This window comes from Salvelinus sp. IW2-2015, linkage group LG22, assembly GCF_002910315.2.
Source record: "Salvelinus sp. IW2-2015 linkage group LG22, ASM291031v2, whole genome shotgun sequence".
Taxonomy (NCBI): Eukaryota; Metazoa; Chordata; class Actinopteri; order Salmoniformes; family Salmonidae; genus Salvelinus; species Salvelinus sp. IW2-2015.
Window position 1 is genome coordinate 5,721,585 of NC_036862.1, and position 16,279 is coordinate 5,737,863.

Here is a 16,279-nt window from a genome sequence, read left to right on the forward strand (position 1 = left end):
GATACCCCTGGTTGGCGCCATTCGTATAACCAGAGGCCATTTGGGTTCTAATCCTGAGCCATGCAGTGGCACAGTTTCACCCTGGAGGCATTCACTTTGTCTCCACACAAATGCAACTGCCAAATTCGTTTGACCAGGCAGCCTGGCTCACATAAAGGATGGAGGTATTGAGACTGCTTTCCTCCAAGCATGTGGAGTAGGAACTGCATCAATATTTGTACAATTGGGTTTAGAATTCAAGTCGTATTTCACCCACCGCCTCAAACATATAGGAGTGAAATTGACATGGTTTAACCGAAGAAAAGACACCTCTTAGCATTTGGGCCGATCCGTTTGAACCTTCCGGTACCGTCTATTTTGAGATAGAAACCATCCGACACCAGGAAATCCATATACATTTGCCTGGACTGAGAGGCTAGTCTTAGATCCGCCAAGCTCTGTAACGGAGCAGGGTCAACACGCTGACACTAGAAGCACAAGCATTTCGCTACACTCGCATTAACATCTGCTAACCATGTGTATGTGACAAATAAAATTTGATTTGATTTGATTTGCCACACAAACACAGTCCGATGTTCATTTCACACCGGTATATTAGCCTTTACTTCTATAACAGCCTGTCTTTTTATACCTTTTGTAGGTCGACACGCAGTTCGAGTGGTTGGTTCCCGTGTGGCTCATCTGGTAGAGAATGGTGTTAGCAATGCCAGGGTTGTGGGTTTGATTCCCACAGGGGACCAGTACAGTAAAAAAGTATGAAAATGTATGTGTGTAAGTCGCTCTGGATAAGAGCGTCTGCTAAATGACTAAAACGTAGTTCTAGTATATTGTACTGTAGTTTATCCCTGTGAGGCCTACTCTAACTGCAGTAGCAGTCCCCTGCTTATGACCTTTCCATGGGGCCCAGAGTTGCTTTGCTTGTCAGTCGATATTCATGTACACCCTCTCAGCCTAGCTAGGCCACTGTCTCACGGGACACACAGGCAAAAACATGAGCAGGACATCGTTTCTGACCAGTAATATGTGACGTCCAAGCGTAATCATAACACATAGGATGATAACATTCTCCTTTGTTTTCAAAGAGTACACACAGTATAGCACAGTGTGTCCTCTACTGTACTATGGTTGGTCAAGAACTCTGACTCAGGGGACACACAGTGCAAGGCCCCCTTCTCTCAGCCCCCCCCCCCNCCCGTGCCCCCTCCCATGTCTGTCTGCCATTCCAGCTGTCGCCTGCCTAGGATCAACTCAGACTGCCCACATTGGGGAGGTGAGATGGAAAGAAAGAAAGAGAGCGAGAGAGAGAGCAAGAGAGTGAGAGAAAGAGAGCGAGAGAGCGATGGGTATGGGTATGGGAGGGAGAGTAAAGGTGACCACATGCTTACCATCTGAAACAGTTTGTGCATAGAGTACCAGTCAAAACTTTGGACACACCTACTCATTCAAGTGTTTTTATTTATTTGGACTATTTTCTACATTGTAGAWTAATAGTGAAGACATCAAAACTATGAAATAACACGTATGGAATCATGTAGTAACCAAAAAAGTGTTAAACAAATCAAAATATATTTTATATTTCATATTCTTCAAAGTAGCCACCCTTTGCCTTGATGAYAGCATTGCACACTCTTTGCATTCTCTCAACCATTGAAGAATCCCTACTGTTGACTAATCACTGACGAAGGGGCGTAGACTTCGGGCTACTAAACTTTGGCTTGACTCGGAAAAAAACGGAAAAAAACCTTGCCGGAGACCAAAACGGACAATATTGTCCAAAAATKGTGTCATAAAAGATGCACAAACTKTTTCGGATGGGACGTAAGTGGATACCTTTATGGGAGAGGGACAGAAGAGAGTCTGAGGAGATGTGGGGGAGGGGATGGAGATAAGAAGGAAGGAAGGAGGCAAGGAAGAGAGAAAAATGACAAGAGAGAGACAGGAATGAGGGCAAGGGCAGAGGGATGAGGATAAACTGGCAGACAAGGTGATGGAGAAAGGAGGGCAAGGGCAAGATGGAGAGGAAAAGGGAGTGAGATTGGTAGAGGATTAGTGGCAGGACAAATAGAGATGTGGAGTCGATGAAAAAATGAAGGGTGAAGGAGTGAAAGAGATGACTGGGGGGGAAGCTTTTTTTTCATTGTGCTGGTAGGATATCTGGTAGGATATTCTTCATGTCTTGATGTCCGTCTAGGTCTTTCTTTCTTTCGCACGTTCCTGTTCTGACACTCACTAAAGAGAAACCATACACCAGTCAAGAACACTAACCCATCTCACAAAACACTACACTGGGATACAAGTACAGTATACAACACTGCTCTTAATTGTGCATGGTACCATAGCCGGCGCGTCCATGAAGCTAGAGGCAGCTTTCCCTAAAGTAAATTGAAATATTATATAGCCTAATTAGTGTAACCGATGTGAAATGGCTAGCTAGTTAGCGGTGGTGCGCGCTAATAGCGTTTCAATCGGTGACGTCACTTGCTCTGAGACCTTGAAGTAGTGGTTCCCCTTGCTCTGCAAGGGCCGCAGCTTTTGTGGAGCGATGGGTAACAATGCTTCATGGGTGACTGTTGTTGATGTGTGCAGAGGCGCCCGGGTCGGTGCGAGGGGACGGACTAAAGTTAAACTGTTACATTGATGCTGTTGACCCAGATCACTGGTTGCTGCGGAAAAGGAGGAGGTCGAAAGGGGGTGAGTGTAACCGATGTGAAATGGCTAGCTAGTTAGCGGTGGTGCGCGCTAATAGCGTTTCAATCGGTGACGTCACTCGCTTTGAGACCTTGAAGTAGTGGTTCCCCTTGCTCWGCAAGGGCCGCGGCTTTTGTGGAGCGATGGGTAACGACGCTTCGTGGGTGACTGTTGTTGATGTGTCGGGTCGGGGCGAGGGGACGGACTAAAGTTAAACTGTTACATTAGCCTACTCCTGTCGGTACAGAAATCAATTAAATCATACAAAATAGGCTACTAAAGCATGATTTGGCCTCAGAGGATCATTAGCTTCTGTTGTGGATTGTTTTACATCTCATTGCCTACAGTCGGAAGGAAAGATAGCGTGCACAATTTGGGCAGCGTGCGAGGCAAATACAAAATATAGGATTGTTGAATTGCGACTGTCAGTGAAAAGTAGAGAGGCCCAGCCAAGCATATCGCAATATTTCAAAATACAATTGCGGGGAAACTATCGTTTGGAAAGCAAATGGCTGTTGCTGTAAAGAACACAATGAAAATACTCTAATCTGTGTTCATCAAAATTCACAACTTAGTTGAGCTAACGACAGTATATTATGTTATTGGTACCAGCGGAGAGCATCGGCCTTATCCCGGGTGAGTACACTGCGCACTGCGCATTATCATTCTTTATCATTGTTGGGTCAGTGTCAAGTTTGTTTTTGGACAAGACTTTTCTCCGGCAGTTTAGGTGGATGCCATATTTTCTCCTTCTGTCTCCCATTCTCATAGGCCTATTATATTGATCTGTTTGTCAGTGTCAAAAGAGTAGCGTAGGCTACCATGTAATTTATCGTAGTTAAGAAAAGGTTCTGCTAATGTCTCYAGTTTTATAACGTGTAGTAGAATTGCATGAAATGTGTTTATAACATTTWAAAAAAATGTCCTGTGCAAAGAAAGAAGAAACATATCTCATATAGCCTTTAGCCTAAGCCTACTGCAATACTCGCTCAGCCATACACAGACCGGTCTTTTTTGCGAACAGTGAGAGTTATATTATTGGCCTAAATGATGATTATCGAATCTACTCATTGCATTGCGAATAGTAGGCTACCTTACGTAAGTGTTTAAATGCGATGATGCGTGGAATGCTTCATTATAAAGGTGCATTTTTATGGTGAAAATTTGTGATACTTTACAGGAAGCCAATGAATAACATCAGCATAATGGATGCTGCACCCACAGTATCGCAGCCAGAATTGCTGCACTTTGCCTGCTTGGATATGGAGGTTGTACTGAATCTGCTCGCATGTCATCGATACCCCTGGTTGGCTCAATTCGTATTACCAGAGGCCATTTGGGCTCTAATCCTGAGCCGTGCAGTTGCACAGTTTCACCCTGGAGGCATTCACTTTGTCTCCACACAAATGCAGCTGCCAAATTCATGTGACCAGGCAGCCTGGCTCTCATAAAGGGTTGAGGTATTAAGTGAGACTGCTTTCCCCCCAGTATGTGGAGCAGGACTGCAGGTTCACTATCGATATTTGTAAAACTGGGTATTTGAATTCAAGACATATTTTACTCACCACCTCAAACATTTGGGAGTGAAATTGACATGGTTTTACCAAAGAAAAGATATCTCTTAGCATTTGGGCGATCCATTTGACCCTTTTTGTTCTGTCTATTTGAGACACGAACCATCGACACCAGGAAATCTATCTAAATGTTCCTGGACTGAGAGGCTAGTCTTAGATCCACCAAGCCCTGCAAGCAAGTTCAACACACAAACACAGTCCAATGTTCATTTCACACCGTGACATTAGCCTTGATTTCTGTAACAGCCCGTCTTTTTATACCCATTGTAGGTCGACACATAGTTCTAGTTGTAGTTCTTTATTAGATTGTAGTTTATCCCTGTGAAGACGTGTGTAACTGCATCCATGGAGTCAGTGCAGCAGTCGTCCCCCGCTTATGACCTCATGACCTTTCCACAAACATGAACACGGACACGTTTCTGGCCGGTAATACTATGTGATGTCCAGTGAAATCCTAACACATAGGATGTTATCATTCTCCCTTGTTTTCAAAGAGCACACAGTATAGCACTCAGTATGTCTTCTACTCTTCTATGGTTGGTCAAGGAATCTGGCTCAAGGGGACACCCAGTGTGTCACGCTGGTATAAAGGATTTGGAGACAGGCGCAGGAATACACAATAGGGTTTTTTAATACAGCCAAAACAAACACGCATACAAAAACCCTGGGCTGTACCCAAACAAAAGAGCGAGGGTAAATCTCGTTGAACGCCACGGGACGATATATAAAGCACGCAGCATAACAGCTGCACCAACGCATAGGTGCTCACAGCACCAACGGACATGGGAACAATAACCGATAAAGACCGAGGGAACAGACGGCACGTATTTAACATACTAATCAGGGGAACTGGGAACCAGGTGTGTACAATCAGACAAGACAGTCCGGGGTTGATGATAATGAAGCCCGTTCAGCGAAGCCTAGAAAGTCGGTGACGAAGACCTCCGGAACTGGTGAACAGAATGAGCATCAGTACCGGGGGGATCCGTGACACAGTGCAAGGCCTCCTGTGTTGGGCCTGCCTTCTCTCAGTCCCCCCCCCCCCCCCCCAGTCCCCTGGAGCCCTAGGCCCAGTACAAGCCTGGCCAGCAACAATGCCCTTCTAACAGCAGTCGCCACACACAGCCTGGCCAATGTGCCTTGTGTCAGCTTCATGGCACGAGTGCGCGCGTCTGTATGTGTGCGTGCGTGCATTCGTACGTGCACGTGTCTGTGTGCAGCGTGTGCTCTCTGTTGCTGTTGTCACGTGAGGCTGGCAGAGGTAGGCTGGGTGCCAATGTTGCCCTGTTAACTGGGTTTCGTACAGTATGTACAGTATGTCAGCATTCGGGGAATGTCAGGAATGCAGGGATATTAGTCACCAGGATGAACCTGAATACATGTCAAATTCCTCAAATCAGTGAATACGTGGAAACTAGAGAAGGCCATGGGGTTGGGATACTGTGTAGTGTGACCTGTGTCCTCATTAGTTTACTGGTAGCCATTGGCCTCATCTCTTATTCTGTTCATTGACTTGTGTAGACAGTACCACGTGTGTGTGTGTGTGGTGTGTGTGTGTGTGTGTGTGTGTGTGTGTGTGTGTGTGTGTGTGTGTGTGTGTGGTGTGTGTGTGTGTGTGTGTGTGTGTGCTTCTGCAATCTGACTGACCATTGATCGGTGTCATTTCAGACACACTGAGCTATACTGCTATCCCTCTCCCCCTCTCTATCTCTCTCCCCCTTTCTATCCCCTCTACCTCTCTATCCCTCTTTATCCTCTCCCCTCTCTATGCCTCATCCCTCTCTCTATTCCTCTATCTCCCTCTACCTCTCTGTCCCTCTTTCCCCCTCTTCCCCTCTCCATGCCTCCATCCCTCTCAACCTTTCTCTCTGTGGGCACTTTCATCATGTTTTTCAACTCAGGGGGTCTAACTGAGCTTAACAGACAGGGAATACAGACATCTGTTTGCAGTATGCCTCTGTTCTCACGGTGCCTGTGCTGAGTCCAAGGCCTTTCTGAGAGCCAAACACAGTAGTAAGACAGAACATACTGACACTACTACTCACAGGATAGGCCTAATTTGACCTTATTGGAGACAATTCATTCGTCTGTCAGCTAGTTCTCTTTACAACCAATTACTATGTTCAACTAATTAGTCCACCACCATTGGTTGATTGGTGAGGTGTTTTGGTTGGGAACATACAGATGGGTAGAAAGAGGGGTACTAGAGGAACAGTATGACGTTGAGTCCTCTCAGTCTGTAGAACACTCTGACCGCGTCTCCAACTGACTCCATCCCCACCACTTTCCCCATCCCTCTACCCCTCCCTCCCTCCATCACCCCCTCCCCCAACCTAGCCCGCAGGGCCTACTCTGCAGCAAGCGCATTCCTTCTCCTTTTCTCTACCCATCCATCCCTCCATCCTGCCATTCAAGGTCTACAGTCGACCTCACTCCCTCCATCTCTGTGTCGTCCGTCCTCTCCGCGCCCCCTCCCCCTCGGTGACTCCTGTCATTGTGAGCCCAACTCTGTCTTGGCTTGTTGTGTGAGAATGGGGTCATTGTTGCTGCACTACCAGTGAGTATTTCCTGCCCTAGCTCGCTAGCACCACCGTGTCCCTCTGTCCCACATCCATACACACACATATACAGTGCATTCGGAAAACTATTCAAAACCCTTGACTTTTTCCACATTTTTGTTACGTTACAGCCTTATTCTAAAATGGATTAAATATTTGAATAACCAATAATGAAAACGGGTTTTTAGACATTTGGGGGAAATTATATAAAAAAAGAAAAACAGATACCTTATTTACATAAGCATTCACAACCCTTTGCTATGAAAATCTAAATTTAGCTCAGGTGCATCCTGTTTCCATTGATCATCCTTGAAATGTTTCTACAAATTGATTAGAGTCCACCTAAATTCTATTGATTGAACATGATTTGGAAAGGCACACACAGTTGACAGTGCATGTCGAGGCACAGACCTGGKGAAGGGTACCRACAAAAATCCTGCAGCATTGAAGGTCCCCAAGAACACAGTGGCCTCCATCATTCTTAAATGGAAGAAGTTTGAAACAACCAAGACTCTTCCTAGAGCTGGCCGCCCGGCCAAACTGAGCAATTGGGGGAAAAGGGCCTTAGTCAGGGAAGTGACCAAGAACCCAATGGTCACTCTGACAGAGCTCCAGAGTTCCTCTGTGGAGATGGTAGAACCTTCCAGAAGGACAACCATCTCTGCAACACTCCACCAATCAGGCCTTTATGGTAGACTGGCCAGACAGAAGACACTCCTCAGTAAAAGGCACATGACAGCCCGCTTGGAGTTTGCCAAAAGGTACCTAAAGAACTCTCAGATCATGAGAAACAAGATTGTCTGGTCCGRTGAAAACAAGATTGACCTCTTTAGCCTGAATGCCAAACATCACGTCTGGAGGAAACCAGGCACCGCTCATCACCTGGCCAATACCATCCCTACGGTGAAGCATGGTGGTGGCAGCATCATGCTGTGGGGATGTTTTTCAGTGGCAGGGACTGGGAGACTAGTCAGGATCGAGGGAAAGATGAACGAAGGAAAGTACAGAGAGATCCTTAATGAAAACCTTCTTCAGAGCGCTCAGGACCTCAGACTGGTGCAAAGGTTTACCTTCCAACAGGACAACGACCCTAATCACACAGCCAAGACAACACAGGAGTGGTTTCGGGACACGTCTCTGAATGTCCTTGAGTGGCCCAGCCAGAGCCCGGACTTGAACCCAATCGAACATCTCTGGAGAGACCTGAGATTAGCTGTGCAGCGACGCTCCCCATCCAACCTGACAGAGCTTGAGAGAATCTGCACAGAAGAATGGGAGAAACTCCCCAAATACAGGTGTGCCAAGCTTGTAGCATCATACCCAAAAAGGCTGTAATCGCTGCCAAAGGTGCTTCAACAAAGCACTGAGTAAAGGGTCTGAATACTTATGTAAATGTGATATTTCCGTTTTTGCTTTGTCATTACGGGATATTGTGTGTAGATTGATGAGGATTTTTCAAAAAATCTAATTTAGAAGAAGGCTGTAACAATAACAAAATGTGTAAAAAGTGAACGGGTCTGAATAATTTCCGAATACACTGCATATGCAATTGCGCACACACACGCACGCACGTAACACATGCACATACAAAGACATGCATGCACAAACACACTACTCTCAGAGATAAATTCAAGGAGGGGAGGATGCATTTTCGAAACCATTCAAACAGGGCCCTTGATTGATTGATTGATTGATTGAATCAGGTGCCGTAGTGCCGGCCAGTATTTTCCTACTGCTGCCATGAAGAGGAATCAAGTCAGTCTGGGATGGCTCTTCTAGCAGCAACATCCCTCTTTCTGAGTGTGGGAAAGAAGCCAGACAGACAGGCTACTCAGAACGCTAATCCTTTTCTAAACAGACACACCATTTAAACTCTTTTCAATGGCATGCTATGCACTAATCCGATAAATAGCAATTATGGAACGTGTGTATTCATATCATAATTGAAGGATACCTATATGTAAGATGATGATACTCAATATTTCAGTCCAACTCACACCATCTAACCGAATAATATCCAAGTTACTAGTTCCTGTAATTAATGCTGAATTATCCAGTGGAGGGAAAAAATATATTACAGACTAGACAGGCCAGCTTGCAGACACAAGGCCCCACTATTCAGGTGACTGTTAACTTGCTTTCCATTTGAAGTGACAGCACTCAAAAGAGCAGCAGGTAACGTCAACCCCCCCACCCCCATCTTTATGAAGCCTATATGCAGTATAATAGCCTATTGTTCAGTATCTTAATGCTCAAACAGCTGTCACAGAAACTCCCAACCAAGGCTACAAATGTGGTTTTTAATGGTATTTTCTTGGTTCCATTCCTTCATATAGACTCATCCATAAAAGGACTTGATAGGTGAATCGTCAGAGATGGATATCACAATCCAGTCCTTTCACCTGTCAGTGGTCATCTAGGAAACTGATTCATGCGACAGTAAGACCATTGGGACAATGTCATGTAGGTTATATAACATATCTACCTCTGCAGTATAGAGGGSTCTATCTGACTCATGTGTGTCCATAGAACTASAATCTATAGAAAGGGCTTGGAACCTTTAACCTCTAACTCTAAGTTTACATACACCYTAGCCAAATACATTTCAAYTCAGTTTTTCACAATTCCTGAAATTTATTCCAAGTTAAAATTCCCTGTCTTAAGCCAGTTAGGATCACCACTTTATTTTAAGAATGTGAAATGTCTGCCCACAACTTTTCTATGGGATTGAGGTCAGRGTTTTGTGATGTCCACTCCAATACCTTGACTTTGTTGTCCTTAAGCCATTTTGCCACAACTTTGGAAGTATGCTTGGGGTCATTGTCCTTCAATATATCCACATAATTTTCCTCCCTCATGATGCCATCTATTTTGGAAAGTGCACCAGTCCCTCCTGCAGCAAAGCACCCCCACAACATGATGCTGCCACACCTGTGCTTCACGGTTGGAATGGTGTTCTTCGGCTTGCAAGCCTCCCCCTTTTTCCTCCAAACATATCGATGGTCATTATGGCCAAACAGTTCTATTTTTGTTTCATCAGACCAGAGGACATTTCTCCAAAAAGTATGATCTTTGTCCCCATGTGCAGTTGCAAACCGTAGTCTAGCTTTTTTTATGGCGGTTTTGGAGCAGTGKCTTCTTCCTTGCTGAGCGGCCTTTCAGGTTATGTCGATATAGGACTCGTTTTACTGTGCATATAGATATTTTGTACTTATTTTTTTTCTGAGGCCTTGGCTGATTTCTTTTGATTTTCCCATGATGTCAAGCAAAGAGGCACTGAGTTTGAAGGTAGGCCTTGAAATACATCCACAGGTACACCTCCAATTGACTCAAATGATGTTAATTCGCCTATCAGAAGCTTCTAAAGCCATGACATCATTTTCTGGAATTTTCCAAGCTGTTTWAAGGCACAGTCAACTTAGTGTATGTAAACTTCTGACCCACTGGAATTGTGATACAGTGACTTATAAGTGAAATAATCTGTCTGTAAACAATTGTTGGAAAAATAACTTGTGTCATGCCTAAAGTAGATGTCCTAACCGACTTCCCAAAACTATAGTTTGTTGACAAGAAATTTGTGGAGTGGTTGAAAATTGAGTTTTAATGACTCCAACCTAAGTGTATGTAAACTTCTGACCCACTGGAATTGTGATACAGTGACTTATAAGTGAAATAATCTGTCTGTAAACAATTGTTGGAAAATTACTTGTGTCATGCACAAAGTAGATGTCCTAACCGACTTCCCAAAACTATAGTTTGTTGACAAGAAATTTGTGGAGTGRTTGAAAATTGAGTTTTAATGACTCCAACCTAAGTGTATGTAAACTTCCGACTTCAACTGTAGATTCTGTTTCTATGTGTGTTACAGTAGACAGGTGATCAGTGGTAAAGTGTTTTGATACCTTATGCTGAGTCATGTCCATATAATTTACAACTCAGTGCAGTGGCTGCAGACACGTTAGCCATCACRGGGTAGAGTTTTCAAGACCTCTTTCTGAACACCCCTTATCTAGGGCAGTTTGGATTTCAACTTGATCAAATCACCTGATCAATAAGGTTTTTAATTGAATGGCTATCAACTAGGGCCATGTTTTTGAGAAATGTGTTGTTAATGACGTGATGGTTCACATGACCATATTCTTAGGGCTTCTCTGAGTCCGCCTACTATATGTGCTTATAAAACTGTTATAACCATTATATTCAGATTTATTTCGATTTTGCTGCTAAATAATATGGCCCAAGGAGGATTGGGCACCACTGAGAGAGTGGGCTGATTCTGGATCGGTGTGACAGGTACGGCTAAATGGAACAAGGGACAGAGACCTGCCAACCCACAAACACCGCTGTCACATCACTCTAAGGAGGTCACCGTAATCAGATTATCCCGGGTAGACAGTCAGGCTCACTACTCTAGCCTCAGCCTGGCAAACAACAACACAGAGAGAAAGGCAGAAACACACACAYACACACACACTACAAATTCGGTGAGTGTGTAGAGGAGAGGTTGGCAGGCCAGCAAAGGTGGTGGAGAAGAAACAGAGAAGCTGTGGGGCCTAAAGCTTCTCCGTAACCGCAGTGATGCCAAACAGGCGGCGGTTTGAAGAGGATATCTGAGACCTGTACACTTGGACAATGAGCTGAGGTGTAACCCTAAACTAAGAAGAACCGCTGTTTACCCCCCTCGCTCTCTCTATCCCTCTCCTTCTACCTCCCCAATCTCTCTCACCTATTTCTCTATCTTTCTTCTCCCTCTCTGTCCCTCTCTTTCCTCCCTCATCTTTGTAACCTTTCCTTTCTTCCCCATCTCTTTTGCTTCCTTCTCTCTCTTCCTTTGCTTTCTCCTCTCGCTTCATCTCTCTCTCCCACCCTCCGGGCTTCAATATAAACAATCATCTTTAAGTCATCGGCTGATCACATGCCTGAATACTTTGTTTGTTTTCAATGGGACGTTTTCAAGGGGACGTTTTCAATTGTTTTCAGTGGGACGCGTCATCCATAGAGGAAGGAGACAGCTTGACAGATTGAGACACTCCTTTGAAATCATCTTTTCACACGGAGGAATTATAAGTGAAGGAATTGACATTTGTGCAGAGAGGCTGACAGCTGGATGACTCAACACAGCCCAGTGTCGTGAAGGAAGTTCTGCGCGGTTGTTCAAGGCTTCAACGTCCAATCTGATCCCTATCGTTACAGTTACTGAGGGAGAGGTGGCTTTTTATATGGCGGCTCTCGCTACATCACAGCTTCGCAAACCAGAGAGCGATTAGGAACATTTTGTAAGATCTGTGAGCAGGGTGTCTTTAAGCTACAGATACTCCAGATCGCTCTGTCTCTCTCCATCAAAAAGCCCTGTACTCAGCATCCTGTACCCTCAACTCGTATCTCTACACCCCATCCCCCATACTCACGTCCCACACAGACAGACACACGCACACACACACACAGTGTGTATACCCCCCCCTCCCCCCCGATACACCAACATCTGCAACTGCGTCTTTAAACAGCAAGTAGCACAAAGGACCAAAAATAGCTTGGCGAGCTGCAGAGCAGAACTGCTCTCCTTGAGGAGGGATGGTAGAAAGAGGAGGGTGAGAGGAGAGGATCGGAGGAGGAGGGGAGAAATGACAAGGGAAAGATAGCAGAGAGAGCCAGCTCTCCAGGGCTGATCTTACCCTGTCATTCTCAACTCAACTGTCTGTGTGTCAAACAGAAAACCTCTATTTCATTTCATCCACACAACACTTAAATGAACCCATCAACACAAGGGTTAACAGTACGTACACTACTGTACATTCTGTACGTGCCCACTCATCCATCCTCTGTTAAATGGATTTCGTATACTATACTGCCCTTAACTGGAAACTGGGACTAAAACAGGCATGAATAGAGTCCGTCTACGACCTATATGGCAATCAAATGTGTATGCATGGCTGATTAAACATGCAAATAAACCAAAGGAAAGAATGAACGTATTCCCATTCTGAGTGTGATTTGCCCCCAAATGTCACATAAAAATATATAAAATATATTTTACATGAAATAGGAAAGGACTCATTTGGAGCGAATGGGTCAGAAATGAAATCTTTGAGATGGCAGCAGACACACTGTGGTATGAGTGGAGTGGGAGACGAGTGTTGGTGTACTCACTGTTGCTAGACTTGAGGTCTCTGTGTATAACCGGTACAAAGGTCTGATTGTGCAGGTAGTCCATCCCCGTGGCGATCTGCACGGCCCAGTTCACCAGCACCCTGGGGGGTACCTTCTTCCCAGCTAGGGCTCTGTTCAGGGCCCCCCCGCGGGCGTACTCCATCACCAGGCAGAGGTTGGGCTCTCGCAGGCACACTCCTATCAGGTTGATGATGTTGGGGTGTCTGAGCATCCAGAAAAGCCTAGCCTCTTGTCGTACGCTTTCAGCTGTGGCGCTAATGTCCTCGTCAGGGTCCTGCCTGGCAGCTTTAACTGCCACCTCCTCCCCTTGCCACATCCCCCTATACACCTTCCCAAACCCCCCCGCCCCGATCACCTCCTCCAGCACCAGCTCCGTGAAGTCGATCTCCAGGGGGCACCCCTCAGGCACCCCACCCGCCACCAGCCCTCCTGGGGCTAGCTGCTGGTAGCTGCCGGCGTCCCTCCGAGTAACGTAGTTGCATGGGAAGATGCCCACCTTGTCCTGGATCTTGCCCGTCCACCAGCCCTCGTCCCCGGACACTTTGGAGTCCTTGGAGAGGACCTCAAGGAGGTCCCCGCGCCGCAGGGTCAGCTCCTCGTCTGCCGTGGCCTCGTAGTCAAACACGGCCATCCAGTAGGGGTTGGAGGTGGTAGAGCTGCCAGGGTGGGAGTCTGGAGAACCAGAGGAGGAGTTCCAGCTGCTGCCATTCTCAGCCTGGACAGCTGGAGCAGAACACACCGGGGGAGCAGGGGTCATATGTGGGGGCATGGAGGAAAGAGGGGGGCCATAAGGGGGACCAAGGGGACCAACGAGCATGAGGCCAGGGGGAGGAGGGTCGCAGCAGCCCCCACAGCTGGTGCAGGGCAGGGGGGCTGCTGTGCTGCTCGCTCTGGCATATGGGTCCATGGCTGCTCGGCTGCTGGTCAGCGGTGTGGGCCTGCCCTCTGTCAAGTCACACACAAAATCCATGCAGGGCCCATCAGCTGAATCCAGGCCTCCTTAACCAGAGGAGAGACAGATCAGTGGGCAGGCAGGCCAAAGCTCCACTGTCCCATCACTGTCCCCGTTTACTGGGGGTAGTTCCAGTTCCTGTCACCAATCATGTGTGTGTAGCAGTCTGTATTACCATGTATAATGCAGTGTGTATTTAACATGTATTTCTACAACAGGTTCTCTCTGGGTGTGTTTCTAAAGGAAAAAAGCAATCAGGGCAGAACCATGGCCATCCCTGAGAGAGGCTACTGTTTATTATTCAATGGTATGGTCTAGAAAGCTACCAGAGAGTCAAGGCTGGCCTGGGAAAATCCCAAAGTAGACCCTCTTCAGTACTGTGAGATCAGGTCCTTGTGGATGGTATAGCTTTGCSCTGCTCAGGAGAGCATGGTCAGGATCTGAACACGGGTCTCTGTAACATCCCACACTGCTTTTACAACTAGGGTATCTCTGAGCATCTATTGCTATTTCATATTAGACTACTGATTGTATTTACTGTCTCCCTCTCAAGATTCAGCAAGCGCCGGATGGTCTGAGTGGTCCACAAAAGTTGAGTTTATTATGGCGTCTTACCCTTTTTAGTTCCTTACATTTTTGCCCTAATGAGTAATAAGACATAGCCAACGCTGGACTTCATGTCGCCTCATTGAGAACAGATCCTGACTCAGCGATTTAAAGAGGCTAGCTCCTCTCCTTCAAGAATATAAGAGGCCAAAGACGGCGAGGAAGCTACACGACAACTGAAGGAGATCGCACATCTAAATAGGCTATTTGTAGATCAATTGCACCACATGTAACAAAACATTCTGATTCTAAATAGTGTCATCTGTATAGTTTAACATCCTCTGAGCAAGGATCGTTCTTATTTCCAAACAAGCACAGAGCAGAAGAATATCGCTTGTCTGACATCTCGTTATTACATGGTCATTGGCTTTTTGAAAGCGATGAATTACAGCAATTTGTCTTGACCTCGTATTTTGTTGAATTATCGATTGAAATATTTCCCTACTTTGATGCTATCTCTTCTAGATCATGTAGGCCTACACCGATACACGTATAAGCCAGTTTAATGTCCTTAAATAGCACACTCGTCCATTTTTAGATGGGGAATTACGGCGGACAGCAGTCAGGCAAAGACAATTGAGTGCCTGTACGTTTCGCATCTTTGTAGTCAGCGCACATCAATGATTGATCGTTTGTCTTGTTACATTGTCCGGCCTAAGTTCTGCGCACGGTAATGTTTCAATAAACGCGATACAGTGAGTCTACACGAACGCGCGAGTCCAGAGACACTGGTACAGCACGGTCTGTTTTTGCCATTATTATCTAACCTTTATTTTGTAGGCTACAAGACGATGCTCATTCAAAACATCTGATACATGTGTAATCATAAGCAATAGCCTTGTCTACTTATATGGATACGATGTTGCACATTTCAGTTATTTGTGATCTAAGATCCCGCACCTGCTGGCTCTACGGAATATATTTCAGTGCTTTTCGACACCTTCACACGCTAGGTTTGAGAACGAAATRGCCTACCATAACAATAAATGGTGGGTTTTGTGAAGGCATCACGCTGTAATTCCAATTGCAAATAGTTGTGCAGCTCTGATCCGAGTTGACGTGATTCAAATAAGGCGATTAATCCTCTACAGTAACGTGTTTCTTTGGCTATGATAGACCATCTTCGAGGCATTAATAATAATTATAATAATGTAACAGTCCTAATAAAAGCCTAATCCTCCCTTTTAGTGCAAAATATTATTAGAATCCAGTCTTTATGTGTATATTGCATCTTGTCTTCTGGTTCAAATAAACCAAATATTAAATATTCAAATATTTACGGGAAAAAAGCCTGGACACCGTGCATCACAACATCCATTGACATTGTCGCATGGGCGTGTGATCGCATCCAAATATCCACCATCAGATTCCATAATCCAATTCCACAAAATGAATAGTCTTGGAGTCCTTACTCATCTGGGTCAGTCGGGTGGTTAGTTGTCCTTCACAATCAAATCGCTTTTTTCTCCAAAAGACGTGCCATTTCTAGACGCAGCTGTCAGTATCTAGGCTGACTTTGTATCCAAATACACCGGCTGGACTGGGTGGAATACGCCGTTGTATTCTGGGTAATGTAGTTTCTTGAGTAGTCTACGTCCACATATCCCTTAATATGTCATAGTTTGGACATAGCTTGGATGAACAAATTAACTTTTGCTTCAATTTGATTATGACAAAATAGGGTTTTAAAATATTCTATCTATCTGTTAGACTTTTTCAACTTTTTAATTTTT

At 45.4% G+C, this 16,279-nt stretch overlaps 1 protein-coding gene across 1 annotated transcript in view; it reads right to left on the reverse strand.

The window, feature by feature from the left end:
• The window catches only part of LOC111949618 (mitogen-activated protein kinase kinase kinase 10), a 39,209-nt gene extending 23,134 nt beyond the window's left edge, over positions 1-16,075 (reverse strand). The window contains exon 1 of the mRNA XM_023966937.1: positions 12,968-16,075. Coding sequence (XP_023822705.1) covers positions 12,968-13,958 — 991 coding nt within the window. The 5' untranslated portion in view covers positions 13,959-16,075. The remainder of the gene's footprint in view (positions 1-12,967) is intronic.
• Between the last annotated feature and the right edge of the window lie 204 nt (positions 16,076-16,279).